Raw genomic sequence first — 16542 nt, forward strand, 5'->3', positions numbered from 1 at the left:
GATACCGCAAACAGTATGGAGAGCGACGATAGTGCACCACATCGCCACAAATCTTGCTGGGGTGAGACTCAACAGGAGAGGATACTGCGGGACTTGCTGCTGCAGCTGGGAAACTTCTCGCGAGCTCATGTCTCGACAATCTAAAGAGAAAATGGTAGAAGTACTAGTGCGTATGGTCTACGTCTAAATTGAGTTTGCCGTTGTATCAAGCATTCGATCCCGCTTATAGAATCTCATCCCGGCTGTGATGGCACACTTGCCTTTAGCACACCGAGTGTGCTAAAGGAGCCTATTGAGCAACTTAATTGTGCCCTTTCACTCAATTCAAACGTTAAGGTGCGGAAACGTGAATTTCGAGCCAAAATTCGAGCGGAATGAGGCGGATGTAGAAAGGTGCCTGTTGAAATTCAGGTGGAATGGATCATTCATACTAGATTGTACTAAATTTAAACGTCGAATCACTGTGATCCAAGGTTTATTCGGGGTCGACAACCGTTGTGGAGAAGTGCATCTTCGTCGTATCGAGCACATATTTTACTCGAGCTGGACTCGAATACCATTCAACAATTGCTTGTAAACTATAAACTATTCCGCTTATACTTTACTTCGTTGATCGTCTGTGAGCTACGTAGCACAAAAGTGATCTCGCAGAACGTCTACTTTTAAAACTGACGAATGACAACGATCTCTGAAGTGGCGTCCCTTCACCCAAGCGCTTGGACAGGAACACATTCGAAACACACTCACGTAAACTACAATGGACATGTCGGCGGAAAATCCGTTTGCAGATCTCATGACGAAGGCAGTCAAGCTGAAAGGTGCCCAGCAAGCTCAATTACGGACTCAATACGATTCGTGGCCACAGTACTTCCAGCACTCGCTGTTCATGCAGGAATCAGTAGTGGCCGTTCGCTCCAAGCCTTTTCCTGAGCGAATAGTTGCTGCTGAGAGTATGAAAGTCGCTGGAAATGCTCATTTTAATGGCGAAGCGCTCGAAGACGCCGTGGCTGAGTACGAAAAGGCATTGGCAGTTTTCACGTATTTGGAAAATAAAGATCCTGGCTGGAAGAAGAAGGGAATTGAAGACAAAGACATGCTGATTATCGACTTCAAGTGTGGTAATCCAGAAGACCAAAGGCGAATCGATTCATTGAAAGTATCATGCTACTTGAATATTGCAGGTAAACTTGCTACTCTCCCCGAAGTATTCATTCAGCTGTGCTAAGTTGTAAAATTAATATTGCAACAGTGGCAAAGTTTAAGCTGAAAGAGTATTCTGTCTGTGTCCGGGCATGTGAAGACACGCTTAAGCTTGATTCAAACAATGTAAAGGCTTACTATCGGTGAGGGGGGCAATAACTCTTCTCATTTTCAAGGTTTTAATAAATGTTTGGTGGCAATAGGCGAGCACAGGCTCTCATCACTCCTGCGTCGTCCGGTGCTCTAGAGTTTGATCGTGCTATCTCGGATCTCCAGAAGGCGTACACGATCGATCCTGACAACCGAGAAGTCCGGAAACTCCTGCGAGCGTTAATGGAGCAGCGTACCAAACAGCGAGCTCTTGATAAGGAGACATTTAGTGGCATGTTCAACAGGGGCCAAGTGTACGACGAATCGTTGACGAAGAAAGACGCTGAGCTTGATGAGGCTGCTCGCGAAGAGAAGTTTCAGCAGGAGGTACCAAACTTTGAGAAGTGTGTGATGTTGTTTCCTTCAATCTCATTCAAACTTGTTGGGGTAGGTGGAAGAAGCTGAAGCTCTCGCTAAGGGTTTTGAAGCAAAGGGCAAGGCAGAATACGCCAAAGAAATCAGAGACAAAATCGCGCAGGCTCAGGGAGTTCGCAATCGCCAACTCAAATGTGTCGACTTTTTCCATCCGACACCCGAAATGATCACGAACGCGAAAGAAAACGGGTATGACAGCATCAAACTCTCGGCACTAACAAATAACGTATCTCAACTGCGTGATATTGCCCAGAATTGATCTGACCGATCGGAATGTCCAACAAATGCTGCACGATCTTCAAGAGGAAGAGAGGAACAAAGCGTCTTCTTCAGGAAAACACAGCGAATCCACCCAATCCCCTCCCAGTGCAGTCACGTCGGTGGACTCGCTACTCAAATCAATGTCTAGCACTGAGATCGCTCAACTTCTTAGTCGGGAAGGTATCGACTATCACAAAATCTCGGATCGCGAGCAGTTTCTCGAGACAGCCAGGCAAGTTCTACTGTCCAAGCTCAACGACACGAAGGAGCCTACCAAGCCTTCGTATGCTCGCACAATTGTACTGCTCGCTGTAGCGTGGACTTTGCTGCGTCTGTACACGTCCGGTGGTCTCTCAGTACTTGGTCGAGTCGTCATGAACGCCATCACCGGCACTACCGCGAATAACGTGGATCAAGGAACTAAAGTCATGGACATTTTCGACGAGGACTGAGCCAGCTTTACTTGAAAATCCAGAGGCCTAATTAGACAACACGAAATTGTGGGTGCATTTTGATTAATCTCTTCTTTTTTGTCAGTCTAACATGCACATCGAGATGCCCATATCGATAGCAACGCACCTCAAAGTGCGGGACTCCTCCGGGTGAATGCCATCCCTCAATATATGGCTACTGGGTTGCTAAAATTCCGCCTCCATTATAGGCTGGCTGTTCACTGCTGTGGAGCTCACGGCAGATTGGCCCCGACTTGCAGGCGAGTTTGGCTCGTGGCTCGCTGCTTCACTAGTTCCGGATAGGCCTCGCGAATTGGCACTGGGGCTGGTCGTTGACGCTGATGCAGTGGTCTCGGTGGGGATCGACGGTCCATGCGAGATCACCAGCTTCTGCACATGGACGCGATCCTGTTCCTCGCTACTGGAGCTCGAGTTTGCGTTCGTCTTTTTGATTGGCGGTCGCTCACGAAAGATGGTTACCTCCACACGTTCAAATTGTTCAGTCATTGACGCTTCCAGCTTCTTTAAGCCTTCGTGGAACTGGCTGGGAGAGATAGGCATTGGGTTCAAGTGTCCGTTCTCAACGAACGATGACAACGGAGTACCTTCACACTCTGAAGGCATCGAGTTATCGTGCTCTGGAAGACGGTCAGACTCGTCTGAGTCCTCTTCATTGAGAAGAGGGCTGGTAGGTGGCGGAGGCGGTCGCAGTTCGGAAACCAAATTCGTCACTTCGACGAGAGAGTCGGGGTCTTCACAGAAGTAGGTAAAGTCCTTGAATGTGGGGTCCTGAACGGGAGGTGCTGCCTTCTCGCGGTTACTTCGGCTCGACACGAGCGACAAGAATCCCTTTGACTTGGCTGCAGACTTGTCCGTGGGGGACTGCACCTCGTTGTGTACGTCCAGATCTGTAAACTCTGTGTCCACATATTCCACATCGAGAGGGGACGAAAGCTTGGGCTTCCACGGTGGCGTAATTTGTTTCTTCAGCAGTAAATCCCAATCGATCCCACGGAAGTATGGGTGCTGCAGGATGTCGCTGATGTTGGTGCCAAGACGCTTGGTAGGGTCTTTCTGCAGAAATCCTCGAAGAATCGACTTGAGTTCGTCAGTAAGCGCCGGCTTAGAAGGGAAGACCAGAGGGTCGTTCTGGATTTTTTGGTACATCTTTTCAATGTTGTTGTCGTAGAATGGAGACTTGCCCACGCTCATCTCGTACAGCAGGATACCAAGACTCCACCAATCTGCCGCTTTGCCATACGATCGCTTGGCTTTGGGTAGAAGCAGCTCAGGTGCTGTGTACTGGGGTGACCCTGCCATCGTCTTGGCCCCCTTGTACTCGGACACGTGCAGCTTAGCGAGACCAAAGTCCACAAGCGCAACGTGACCCTCAGCGTCGATCATCACGTTTTCAGGCTTGATATCGCGATAGAGAATGTCGTGTTGGTGTAAGTGGTGAATACCCAGCACCAGTTCAGCTGTGTAAAAGTGCGCACGGTCCGAGGGTATCCGACAGCTTGAGCCCTTGCTCATGTGATGAAAAAGATCGCCACCGCCATAGTAATTCATACCCAGAAACAGCTTTGTTCGGCTCTGGAAGGCAATGCGCAGACCCGCAATGAACGGGTGGTGGATGTTTTGAGCCACACGCATCTCTGTAAACGAACTCTCGACGTCGTACTTGGTCATCTTGCCCTTCTCTAAGATCTTCAGTGCGTAGATCTGCCCATCACTTTTCTTCACTGCGTTCACCACAGTACCGAATCCACCCTTGCCGATCACATTGTACACGGTGAAGTCCTTCATGGAAATACTGAGCGATCGGTTCGATCGGATGGACGCATCCGACATCTCTGAGTACGGATTCTTGACGCCGAAAGATTTCCAGTTCCCAGTAGCGGTCTTCAGATCCACGTCCACACGGAAGCGCAAGATGCGGCCGTACGGACCGAAGCGCACGCGGTGCGACCACGACTGCGTGATGACAGCCCCCGAGTGTTTACTCTTGAGTGTCTCACTTCCCTTTACAATCAGGCTCTTTCCGTTGGCATCGAGCTCGCATTCTTGTACTTTAATGTCGATCAGATCCACGTTGCTCTGGAATGCACCCAGGAAGTGCAGAAAGCCTTCACGGCCGAAATAGTCGCCACTGAAGGGAGTACTCTTCGGGTAGGACGACGAAAAGACCAGGTCCTTGCTAAAGTACGACAGCAGCTCAGTCACCACTTCCACATCTCCTTCCAGCATGCGTCGATAGGCCTCATAAGCCTTGTCCGTGTGCATGTCCGGCAGCACTCCGTGACGATACGTGCCGTACACTGGTCGGTTGTTCTGCCGCATGCTCACCGTGTCCACTCCAGCCTGTACAGGTCATTTTAAAAGCATTTAGAAATGATCGCAGTTCATCATCAAATTAGTATGAAGTTTGCCCCACCTCTAGGAAGTAAACCCAGGCGAGTTGATCGAAATGGGTCGGCACGCTGCAGTAAAAGACTTTTCCCTCGGTTGTCTCGAAGGAAAAGTCGAATCCGTGGCCGTTCTTAGCCACTTTGTCCATCTTGACTGACGCCACGTTCACGCGGCCCTTTAAGTGGCTGCGATTGCGAGCATCCACCTTGTTTTCGTAGTCTGATAGAAGCAAAGAAAACACCGTCAGTCTCGAAATGTCTCCTCTCTTCTGGTCCCTGCCTACGTACACGACACGAGGTTCCCTTCTAGTGTGAAAAAGCGCATCTTCCAGTTTCTGACCAAGTGTCCTCTCTTGGTGACGTATCCCTCCCACTCCACAATGGGGAGATCGAGACTCTCGACCGCGTTGTCGCCTGAGCTCATCGATTCTGGCGGGGTATTGGCGCTCTTGCTGTTGTTACGAGAGCGTCTCATGCTGGAGAAGAGCGACTTGGAGTTGACGCTGCTGCTGCGGCTCTTAGGCTGCCCCAAAGACGAGAGTGACGTGGTACTAGCGGATGTGGGGAAGCCGCTCTGCTTGTTCGACTGGCGCCGCGCGTCCAAGGCGCTGCTGCTACCCACGCGCCGACGTGAGTCCTCCCTGAGGTTGGTGATGTCCGAGCCCGCAAGGGGGCGGCTCAACTCGGCGCCCATGGTGGTGAACTGAGGCGAGAAGAAGGCGGTCGTGCAGTCGCAGCAGAGCACGACGAAGTCCGGGAGTGCGGAAATGAGGGCGGATTGATATCGAATCAGGAGGGATGGAAAAGTAAGTCAGGTAGGAAATAATTTACCTGTGGTAATGGGTACTAGAATGTTTTGGAAGATTTGAAGAAATAAAGGAAGGTTTATTTGATAACACATAGCCTCTTAAATTTTAATTCATAGTGTTTGCTGAGATTTGAGGCGTAAGCGATAGAAACAGAGAGCGGGATGTTTTTTTTGCATAAGGTTTAGGACATTTGACGGCCCTAGTCCAGCCAACTTGGCGCCTTAGTAGTAAGCTTACGCTATGGCTGCCAAGCGTAAGCTTACTACTAAGGCAGTGAATGCCAGCGCACAAAGCTAGCCGCGAGACGGTCAACTAACCAACTTCATACATACAGGATACCAGAGCGCACCCACAACTTGTCACCAGCCATTTACAGTCTCAGTTGCAATGCAGCAGATCGAAAAGCTACAAAGCCACACCTTTCGTGCCAATTATAATAGGCTAGGAATAAGGGCTGCGTTGCACCGAAAAAAAGCTTCTGGTGCAGACTTCTATGACGACGATGGGAGAAGGTCCACCTTTTACTGATAATTCAGCTTGCTTACCAATCAAGTTGTTTCTCCATACATGTATGGGTAATCGTGATTCGTCGTGGCGGCGAAGATCATGGAAGCGTAGCGTCCTATCTGATAGTCGATAGGCCAGACAGTTTCACTGAAGACCTAGATCTTGACTACAGCGGCGTCAACGGTCGTTTGCTCTACGGCAGGGCTGAACGTAGTCTCACCGATAAATGCAAAAAAGTCAAGTTTTTCGTAGGCTTTGAAAAAAACAGTAAGGGAGTCCATGGCTAAAAATGGGGCGTTATTAGCTTGTTGATGGACTTGATGTCGAGAACGCTTTTAAAGAATGAAATGAAGGTTGCTCAAGGCCGTCGAGGCTGGATCGAGTTCATGAGACTACCTTTGAACATAATGGGCTCTCCCTACGCTCACTAATATTTTGTGCATAGAGCAGACGAGAGTGAATCGGTATGCCTTAAAACGCTACCGGTTCTTGTGTGGTATTTAGAAAAATTTCTTTACTATTATGTAGCTACACAAGTGACTTGCAGCACACTCCTCAAACCCACTAAGTGTTAAGCCCAAGATGAATTTGAAGATCTTTCTCACTCATAGACTAAAGATGGTTTATTTATGCTAAGTATCGACGTTGGTCACTACGCTATCCAATACGTACGAGAAATGCTTGTACCTCTCATATGCTAGTTGCTTCGGATCCAGTTTATCATCGTGGGCAAGTGGAATGCTTGCATCGGGAGGTGTGCTTCGCACCAGTGACAAATACTGCTCCAACCATTGCACGACCAATACACCACAGCTGTGTCCATCACATTGGCGCCATCCAGTAAATGTTTTAGCTTGCATCTCCATGTGAGAGCTCATAAATTTCATGAAAACGCCACTTATAACCTCTTGCACTGCATCCAAAATCGATTTTTTGTGGAGCGGATCATACTTCCACACAATTTTGCGCTCCATGTCAAAAACGATGCCGCACCAGTGAGGAAATTCAATGTCAACGTACGTTGGACAGCAAACGATGCGATTTGAGCGCATCTCCGTGAAAATATGATCCCTTGTGTCGATGTATTGATTCTCGCTCTACATCTGACAGCTGCAAATATAGTGGGTCAACAACCGTAACATATTTCGGATTTTGCCAGGTTTGTGGCTCTGCCTCTTTGACAACGCGTAACGAAGCCAGAAATACACACGAATCACTCAGCCATTGGTCACCTCCATATCCTGCTAAATCCAAGAACGAAATATTGTGGCCATTTGCACTAAAAACACTGTCGACGTTCATGAAAGGTATCATGTGCAGGATGCGTTGACGCTCCACTTCTTTGTGGTCGTCATCAATAACAATTTTCTCCACAAACTTAACCAGCTTCCGGGCCTTGGTCAGCTTCTTTGATACTTCGTGCCACGTTCGCATTCGCTCTATATCCACCAGACTAAACGTCCAAACGCCAAGAATCGAAATCACTATATCACTTGATGCCAGTTTTGTGTCATTGATTAGCTCTTCGCGGATCTTCACGTTTGTAGCCGAGTCTATGCTTTTCATCACCAAAGGTTCTATCAAGATATTGGTTAATGAGTTTGCATGTTGGTAAGTTTTGGTGAAGATGACACCAATATCACCAAAATATTGAAAATAACACATTTACATACCTGGAAGCACGAATCGGATATTGCTCTCTACAGAACGGGAGTGATTACCCTTGATCACTAATGCTTTGGGACGTTTGAAAACCGCACCATCGAACATGCGGCGGATACCGTCGAGAGCATCTCCAACAACCGCTATTGAAAGCTGTTGTGTCTTCACAACCTCGTCCAAAACTTCCAACGTAACATCACCCACAGTGGCGACCGTGTCCACATACGCCAGTGTATCCGTAATCTCCTTGCTCCTCTTTGCCTTCTTAAAGCTTTCCTTTTGCTTTGGTCTTCCAGATGGACGACTAGCTGTATTAAGCTTTACTATGCTTTTGGCATCATCATCCAATATTTTGTGGGGAGGCTTTTCTTCAGTTGTCTCGTCCAATTCAAGTTTTCGCTTCGCTGAAAGTGAAGACAGCTTCTTCGACGCCCGTTTTGTCTCTCGGATGTTTTGTTCTTCTTCGTCCAGCGGAACTTGAAGAGGTTTTTCGAGGCCCACCTTAACATCCTGTCCAGAAGTCGAGATACATGGTGGATTGGTACTGTTCTCACCCAGTTCGTCCAAATTTGTGGTAAAAACACCAATATTGGTGGTAATACCACCAATATTGGCACTATCGTCATCGGCTTCTCCTGCATCACCTGAGCTGAGCGTGCCTGAACCGTTCCTTTCTGCATCCAACATTGGCGGACCTTTGTCATCACGAACCATGTTATCTAAGGCCTTTAAATAGCGGTACCAACTCGTAAATCCTCGCTTCCCTTTATCAGTGACACCCTCGGCAATTCGTTGGCAAACGGAAAATATTGCTCGGTATTTCTGGTTGTGCGATTGAACTCGATTTGAGCCGTCGAAGGCAACATCACCCACAGACAAGCTCACAGCGTCTCCTTCTTCACATACATGATCTTCACAATCACTGGAGACCTCAGCTATCGACCATCGCTCTGGGATTGTTTCAAAGGGAATTGCGGATCGGAAAGAATCATTTTCGCGCCTTAAAAATATAATATGCCGGCACGGGAGAAGAAGCGTTTGGTTGAACACGCAGCTACAATTGTTAGTCTCCAAATTAACCTGAAACAACATAATAACGTTAGTGGAATAAGACATTAACATCGAACGAGCCACAGAACTTACCGCATATTGACTTGACGATATCTTGCTGGTCAAAGTGAACATAAAACTCGAAGTCTCGCAGGGTTCAACAGTGTAATCCGCCCCCTTGCTAGCTGTATATTGACTTTCAATCTGATCGCATGCATGATGTGTTGCTATCTTTGCCAAGACTTGAAGTTCTTCGTCGTACTTGTGATTGTGACGGACGCCAGCCCGTTTCGACTTGCTGCGATATTTATCCTCGGCAATCTGCTGTAGAAAAAGCAAATGGTCGATGCACTCATCCATGGGCATGTGGCGATGAAGAATACCTTTTGCAGCCCCCCAACTTGCTTCCAATCGGTTGTTTGTGCTGTTGTCCAAGTGAGGGATGCATCCGCGCAGGAACGTACACCACAATGGCTTACAGCTTAACCAATTGGCTTCCAGATACTCCAAAAATTGTTGCTTACTCTTACAAAGAGTTGAAGGGCTCGCATATAGCGATCGAATTCTCGTTCATCACCAGTCCGCACCATCATCGTAATCAAGTTCTTGGCATGTATCTTCTCAAATGCCGTAAACGCGTAGAATTTTTTGCTGATTTCGCGTTTGAGATAGTCAATGACGTGGAAATGACAAAGAATCACTGTAGCCTCAGGTAGTTCTTCTGCTAGTACGCCAAGTTCAGTGAAATCCTTATCAATAATCACCACCTTGATATTGGCCCACGCTGGATTGTTCTGTTTAAATGCCTTGAGCGCACTCTTCATGTTAGGCTTTGTCTTTCCGTCAATCAAGGCATGCTGAACAAACGCCCCGCTGCCAAATTTATCTGTCACCATGAAACTAAACAACCGATACCTACATCAAATTCATTGTTAGTAATTGGTGAATATGAAACCAATTCCTACCTAATTGGTGACATCACCTAACGTGTTGGTAATTATGTCACCAATTTATTAACTGGTGCTCACATCGTACCTGTTAATTTTTGTGCCGTGTGTGGCATCTATACAAAGTGCTTCTGGGAATTTGCGAGCCATCCTGTTCATATGTGCTGTCTGGAAGGTTATACAGCTCGTCAATTCGGAACCTGGATCGCGATAGATATTGACAGCCGTTCCTGGACCTTCACTGAAATCTTGCAGCAACTGTGAAACACGGACACTGTCCTCCGGCGAGGTGTATGTTTCGCGTCGCATCTGAGCAATCATGTTTTCGACGTCCTTTGGCTGGATCGGTTTTCCGGATGCTTATTTTAAATATCGCAGAATCTTTTTGCGGTTGGACCCACCTATAAGACATCATGTTAGCAAATGACCAGCTATATGTTGTACTACTGTTGATCTTACCTTGCCACATTGTTTTAACAACAATCTTGGTGTCAGGCGAGTCCACCTTGCGAGTCTCAGCGTACGTGAAATACTCTTCAGGACCAACGTTATGGTTGTGGACAGACGTGCGCTTTGAAGCACATACCGTATACACTCCGCCTTCGTCTTGTTTCAGGAGCGCGTTCAGTCTCGCCTTACACCCAATCCCTCGAACAGTGTGGTTTGTTCTGATGCCTTTTCCACGGGGGTTAAACTGCCAACCGTGAGTGCAGATAAAGGTCTTCGAGTAGAACACCAATTTCTCGTCGTACAGGACAGGCTGTGTACCTGTCAAAGCACAACGTTTACTTCGCTCACGATTCCGATCACGTACAGAGTTACTCGTTCGCAACTTGTAAATCTAATGAGTGTCCTTCTGGTACCTACGCGTGAATACATTTATTAGATACATCACATCAAACGCACCCGCCAAATGTCATTGTACCGTTCAAAAGCCGCCTCAAGGTCAGGCCACGATGCAAATACACCGCTAAATGGAGGGAAAGTAAGTTGAATTGTTTTCCCCATTGTATGCTCCGTTTTATCTCGGCTTTCATCGCCTGAAGCTCTGGGAAGAGTGCCTCCATCTTGGAGATTAGCCTTTCCACTGGTGGGGCTCGATACTCGGCTTGCTGACATGACACTACGACGAGCGGCGCCGATAGGAAGTACCGGGGAAGAACTGGGAAGAGCTGGGGGGAGCGGGAGGCGGGAGCGAAAGACGGTCTAATGAACGGCGATAGAGACTCGCAAATTTTGAAAAACAAAATTAGAAATTTTTGATACCGGTATTCACCGGTACTCCAAATGTTTGTTTTATGTCAAAAAATATTGGTGAGCCTAGACACTTCCAAATTCAAATGGAATCTCTCACCAGCCGAAGAACAAGCTACTTGGTGAAGGTGTAAGTCGAGATGAGCTCATCGACGGTTCTCCAGCCAAAAAGCTCAAGTCCACAACGTGCATCCCTCCTTACGCTGGAGCTCTCGTTAGCTGTATACACTGCTGCCTGGCTGTTCATCGTACTGTTTCATGTGGCTTGCGGCGTCTACCTCGTCTGCGCCGCGATGACCTATTGGTATCTCACAAAAGGAGTCATGCCGTTCTACTTCACAATTTGGTCGCTCACGGGTATCCAGAACTATCGTTTTTACGGCACTGTGTTCGGCATTGTCGGGGGGATGCACGCACTTCGAGTGCTGAATATCGTCATCATGTCGATCCGGGCTCGACGTCTTACGCTTCGGTCAGAAGGGTCAAGTATGATCCAGACTCTAGTCTCAAGAAGGCTGATCCCAAGTCGCTTCGTAACAAGGAACTCGGATCAACCCACTGCACGACTCGGGGGCCCAGTTGCTCTTATCTGGAGCAACGTGTTCTCCCGTCAAGGAGTTTTCGGCGTCGAGAGCGAGCACTTCTCAACAGTTTTTACAGTACGTGAAGTGCTGGAAGCAAGCTCGCAAACTTATCAAGCCTACCGGGCCAGCAATCTGTTACCACGTGCAGAGATGAATGCTCTAATCGTGGGAATATTGGTTACGAATTGCTGGACAACAGCAGGGATCCAACTCTTCCTTCGCAAATCTCCAGCTCTCGAACGCGTAATCACACTAACGTACGATGCCTTGCTCAGTTTTGGCATGATAATAATGGTCCCCTTGATTATCTTCATCCCTTACATCGAAGGGTTCAACTTTGAGTACAGCATCTTCAAAAACACCGAATTTGTGTATGACCCTGTCCCTCTCGCCACTATGGTCCTCGAGAATCGTTTGATCTTTGCCTCGAGTCTTTTCGATTTCGCCACCAAGCTCATCCCGCAGCTAAGTATTATCCTTTCTCTGACCACCGCTAGTGAGTTACTAGGCCGTAGTGACGTAAAAGTGATTCCCGGTGGTCACGGCATGCTATCGGTAGCCGTCAAGCCCAAGACAGGCAGCACTGATGTCGCTAAACCAGTTGATGTGGATAAAGCGGCTGACCAGTCTCAAAACTCAGGTCAATTTGGCAGCCTTCGTGCTCTTCAGACGGGGAAACACGTGATTGCAATTGTCTTGTTCGTCCTCTGGGGCGCCATCATTCTTCTTCTACATGGGTTGGCTGCTCAAAGAGCAGCAAGTTACGATGTCATCGGTTGTCGAGCTGTTACTCGACCCTGGTTTTCGAATGGCAAAGAGCCCTGTTCAAGTATAGTGTACGATTGCCACGCTCGAAACACCACGTCACCAGACGACTCATCGTTTGACAAACTGGACCACGTTGCACTGGCAACTCTATCAATTACGCACTGCCCAGAGCTGAAAATGCCTCCTGATCTCCAGCGGCTCGAGAATCTCGTGATTCTACACGTCTACAACTCAACTATTTCGAATTGGAGTGCTGAAAGCTCCGTCTCCGCCACGGCACACTCGCGTCTGCTGTCGGTTTTTGTGGGGAAAACGAACGTGACAGAGTTCCCCGAAGGATTGCTGCAACCTTTGCCAGATTCACTGCTGAGTGTGCAGTTCTCGGGGAGCAACCTTACCAAGTTGCCCGACGATCTGTATATGAGATGGCATGCGATGGCTATGATTGCCTTCGAGGACGGTGTTCTCACTGATATTCCATATCAAATGTTCTTCTTGCCAGTTTACACATTGTCCTTGATGGGCAACCACATCGAGACGCTACCCACATTAGCGATGATGCCTCCCGGTATGATCATACCCGAGCTCAATTTGAAAAATAATCCACTCCGAGAACTACCAGCAACACTAATGGCACCTGATCCTATGATCATGTCGATGAACGTGCAAAACACGTCGATTACTACCATGCCACCATGGGTCAAGACCAACACGAAAGTTGTCTGGGCGCTCGATACTCCATTCTGCGCGGCACCAATGGCCGACCCAACGCTCGCATACCAAGTGATGTGCTTTGAGCGACCGATGGGCCAGGAAGCACTCTTTTACATGTACATGTTCGATGCCCTTTATGAGTATGACAAGAGCTCATAGTTCTACAGACATCTTTATCGTAAATAGGAATCCGTAGAAATAATAATGCTTGTGTCCATCTTAAATATCGTTCCTGGGGTCGAGCTAGTTCTTCCATGATCGCCCCCGACTTGATACTACTACAGTAGTATATGCTACGTAAGACTTAAGAAGGGCTGAGTACCGCGACGCCTAAGAGCTTATTTATCACTAATCTTCCGGTATCTAAAAAAATAAAATCAAAAACCGTATTAAAAATTTCAGGAGTTGAGCGCTTTTCCTTCAAATGTCTTGCGTGAGCGCCAGCATATATTATTTATGAGTAGAAATCCGCTCGAGCATGTCCTAGTCATCAAAGTATCCCCATGCTTAAACGGCCTATCACACCAATCAGAGTGAAAAGTTTTGCGGATCCTACTTAGTCAGCAAGCGCAGCTTCAATTTGAAACGCGTTCAACACCGCAGCAATAATAAATTGGCAAGAATGCAAGATGCATTTCGACAGGATGGTCTCTTGTAGACGAAGATGAATCAGAACCTCATCAGATTTCGCCAGCAGTGCGCAATTCCGAGATTGTCCGACGAGGCGAAAGTTCAAGATGTCAACGCGAGCAATTTCCAGGCTGTTTCAGTGCTTTTGAGTGGGTAGAGGTCAATCTGTGTCAAGCTCAGATCGGCCAAAGTGAGACGAAAGCGAACGAGTGCACCATAATATGTCGAGAGGTCTGCGTATCGCGACAGCAGCTCTGTCATTTTCCAATTGGCCGCGCCAGAACGAGGAGCCAAGCTTAAGAGCTGCACAAAATGACAAGACCTCTGGTCCTCATGGCAACTTTTGCCTTGCTGACTGTGGTCATGGCAGCCATCGAGACGCCAACCGAGCAGCACGTTCAGCGTCGCGTCGAGGAAATGATGTCGACAATGGTAAGTACTGCACTTCTTGGTCGAAGGCAGAATTGTGCATCCGATGCTGACGTTCGTTGCGTCTCTTATGCAGGACTTGGACGCCATGCTTGGTCAGATGGCGCAGCTCGATGTGAGCACGATTCTCTATCCGAACCGCACGTTGAACCGAGCTGTTGTTCACGAGCACGCAAAGCTCAACGTCGGCTCTTACCTGAATACCCCTGGTGCGGAACTGAACGACTCGAATGCGAACTCCACGCACAACTTTTCTCCTCGAGAGTGGCGCAATTTGATCACGGAGATCCAAAACATTTACGCAAGCCACGGTAGCCATCCTGTCATCTACGGACTCGACTCGGTGCACGGAGCCAACTACGTTCGTGGAGCTGTACTGTTCGGCCAGCAGATCAATGCCGCTGCAACCTTCAACCCGGATCTTGTCTACAACATGGGGCGGATCACTGCTCGCGACACTGGAGCTGCTGGAATCCCCTGGTTGTTTTCTCCGATCCTCGAGGTCTCGCAGAATCCTCTCTGGGCCAGAACTTTCGAGACTTTTGGTGAAGACCCGCACCTGGTTTCAGTCATGGCCGACGCTATCATCCGCGGTATCCAAAGCAACGGCACTACAGCGGCGTGTATGAAGCACATCATCGGGTACTCGAAGACTCCTTCTGGTCACGATCGAGTCGGTGTCACCATCTCAGACTTTGAGCTGCTCAACCGCTTCGCTCCGTCGTTCATAGCCGCCATTAAAGCTGGAGCAATGACGGCGATGGAGAGCTACATCTCTATCAACGGTGTTCCAGTCGTGGCCAACATGAAAATCTTGCAGGATCTAGTACGTCACGACATGGGCTTCGATGGTCTCATCGTCACGGACTACGCCGAGATCCACAACCTCCACGTGTGGCACCGAGTGGCCAAGACGGATCAAGATGCAGTTCGAATGGCGCTGACGAACGCTCCACTAGACATGAGTATGGTGCCCTACAACACTTCCTTCATCGACATGGCTCGACACACCGTTCAACAGAACCGAGCGCTGCTAGATCGAATCAAGGACTCTACCCGTCGTGTCCTTACAACTAAGATGAAGCTCGGTTTGTACGAGAACGCTCTCCCCGGGACTGAAGCCGATATTGCTCTTGTCGGTCAAAACGAGAGTCGCCAAGCAGCATTGGAGCTCGCTCGCGAGTCGATCACTCTTCTCAAAAACGAAGACGACGTTCTACCATTAAGTCCCGAGAGCGACGTGTTTCTCACGGGCCACGCAGCAGACAACGTAGGTTTGTTGTGCGGAGGATGGTCTCTTCGCTGGCAAGGCGTGTCTGGTAACAGGCACTTCCCGAACGGAATTTCTCTCCGTCAGGGCATCGCCAACGTGAGTCCTGGCTCGGTTCACTACGCCAACACCCTCCACCCCAACGGGTCATTCTCTTCGGATGAACTTAAGATGATCAAGACCCGAGCAAGAAAATCAAGCTACACCATCATCGCTATCGGCGAAAGAGAGTACGCGGAGAAACCTGGAGATCTGGATGACTTGAATTTGCCATGGGGTCAAGTCGAGTACGTTCGTGCAATTGCTGCTACGGGTACAAAGGTGATCCTGGTGCTGGTTCAAGGTCGTCCTCGCTTGCTGCAGGGCCTGGCCGAGCTCGCTCATGCTGTCGTTTATGCCATGCTACCGGGTGAATTGGGAGGGCGAGCACTGGCTGAAATTCTCTTTGGACGTGTGAATCCAAGTGGCCGCCTTCCCATCACGTACCCAAAAACCCCGGCCACAATCGGGATTCCCTACAACCATCCTGCAGACACGCGTTGCCGTGATGAGCGCCCGTGCAAGATGGAATGGGAATTCGGACACGGGCTGAGCTACTCGACGTTCAAGTACGGAGCCGTGTCACTCAGCAAGACCACGATCGCAAACACTGACAATGCCTCGATTGATGTGCGTGTGCCTGTCACGAATGCTGGATCCATGGCTGGCAAGGAGACGGTGATGCTGTTTCTCATTCAACCGTACCGCGAAATCTCAGTCCCGGAAGCCAAGCAGTTGAAGAAGTTCACCAAGATTCATCTGCAGCCAGGAGAGACTCAAGAGGTCTCGTTCACGCTCACTAGTGAAGACTGGGGTGTCTTCGATCCTCAGATCGGCTTTGGTTTCCGCCGTATTGTTGAAACAGGCGAGTATTATGTTGCAGTAAAGCCCGAGACGGACTGCCACGTCTACGACGAAGAAGCTGCGTCCACCGCCCTATGCGCACAGTTCACGATCCAAGACAAGTAGCAGCCGCAAGTTGGGTTTGATGCTGATTCAAAAACAATCTCGAATACAACCACTAACGTCGTTG

The 16542-nt window shown here is 48.7% G+C and overlaps 4 protein-coding genes across 4 annotated transcripts; 3 read left to right on the plus strand and 1 right to left on the minus strand.

Moving 5' to 3' along the window:
• Positions 1-757: 757 nt before the first annotated feature.
• On the plus strand, positions 758-2438 carry PITG_18066 (uncharacterized protein; the record flags this gene model as incomplete). The annotated part of the gene is made up of 7 exons (XM_002997651.1): positions 758-1181; positions 1409-1602; positions 1663-1677; positions 1742-1914; positions 1979-2047; positions 2093-2349; positions 2404-2438. The coding sequence occupies 7 exons, from the start codon at positions 758-760 to the stop codon at positions 2436-2438; spliced, it is 1167 nt and encodes a 388-aa protein (XP_002997697.1).
• Positions 2262-5540, minus strand: PITG_18067 (RAC family serine/threonine-protein kinase; the record flags this gene model as incomplete). The annotated part of the gene is made up of 4 exons (XM_002997652.1): positions 2262-2465; positions 2566-4799; positions 4873-5066; positions 5135-5540. The coding sequence occupies 3 exons, from the start codon at positions 5538-5540 to the stop codon at positions 2625-2627; spliced, it is 2775 nt and encodes a 924-aa protein (XP_002997698.1).
• A 6401-nt stretch (positions 5541-11941) lies between these two features.
• Positions 11942-13300, plus strand: PITG_18068 (uncharacterized protein; the record flags this gene model as incomplete). The annotated part of the gene is made up of 1 exon (XM_002997653.1): positions 11942-13300. One exon carries the CDS (start codon positions 11942-11944, stop codon positions 13298-13300), a length of 1359 nt encoding a protein of 452 aa, XP_002997699.1.
• A 505-nt stretch (positions 13301-13805) lies between these two features.
• On the plus strand, positions 13806-16478 carry PITG_18069 (glycoside hydrolase, putative; the record flags this gene model as incomplete). The annotated part of the gene is made up of 3 exons (XM_002997654.1): positions 13806-13920; positions 14142-14203; positions 14277-16478. 3 exons carry the CDS (start codon positions 13806-13808, stop codon positions 16476-16478), a joined length of 2379 nt encoding a protein of 792 aa, XP_002997700.1.
• Positions 16479-16542: the final 64 nt, after the last annotated feature.

The sequence above is a fragment of the Phytophthora infestans genome, genomic scaffold, assembly GCF_000142945.1.
Source record: "Phytophthora infestans T30-4 supercont1.68 genomic scaffold, whole genome shotgun sequence".
Lineage (NCBI taxonomy): Eukaryota > Oomycota > Peronosporomycetes > Peronosporales > Peronosporaceae > Phytophthora > Phytophthora infestans.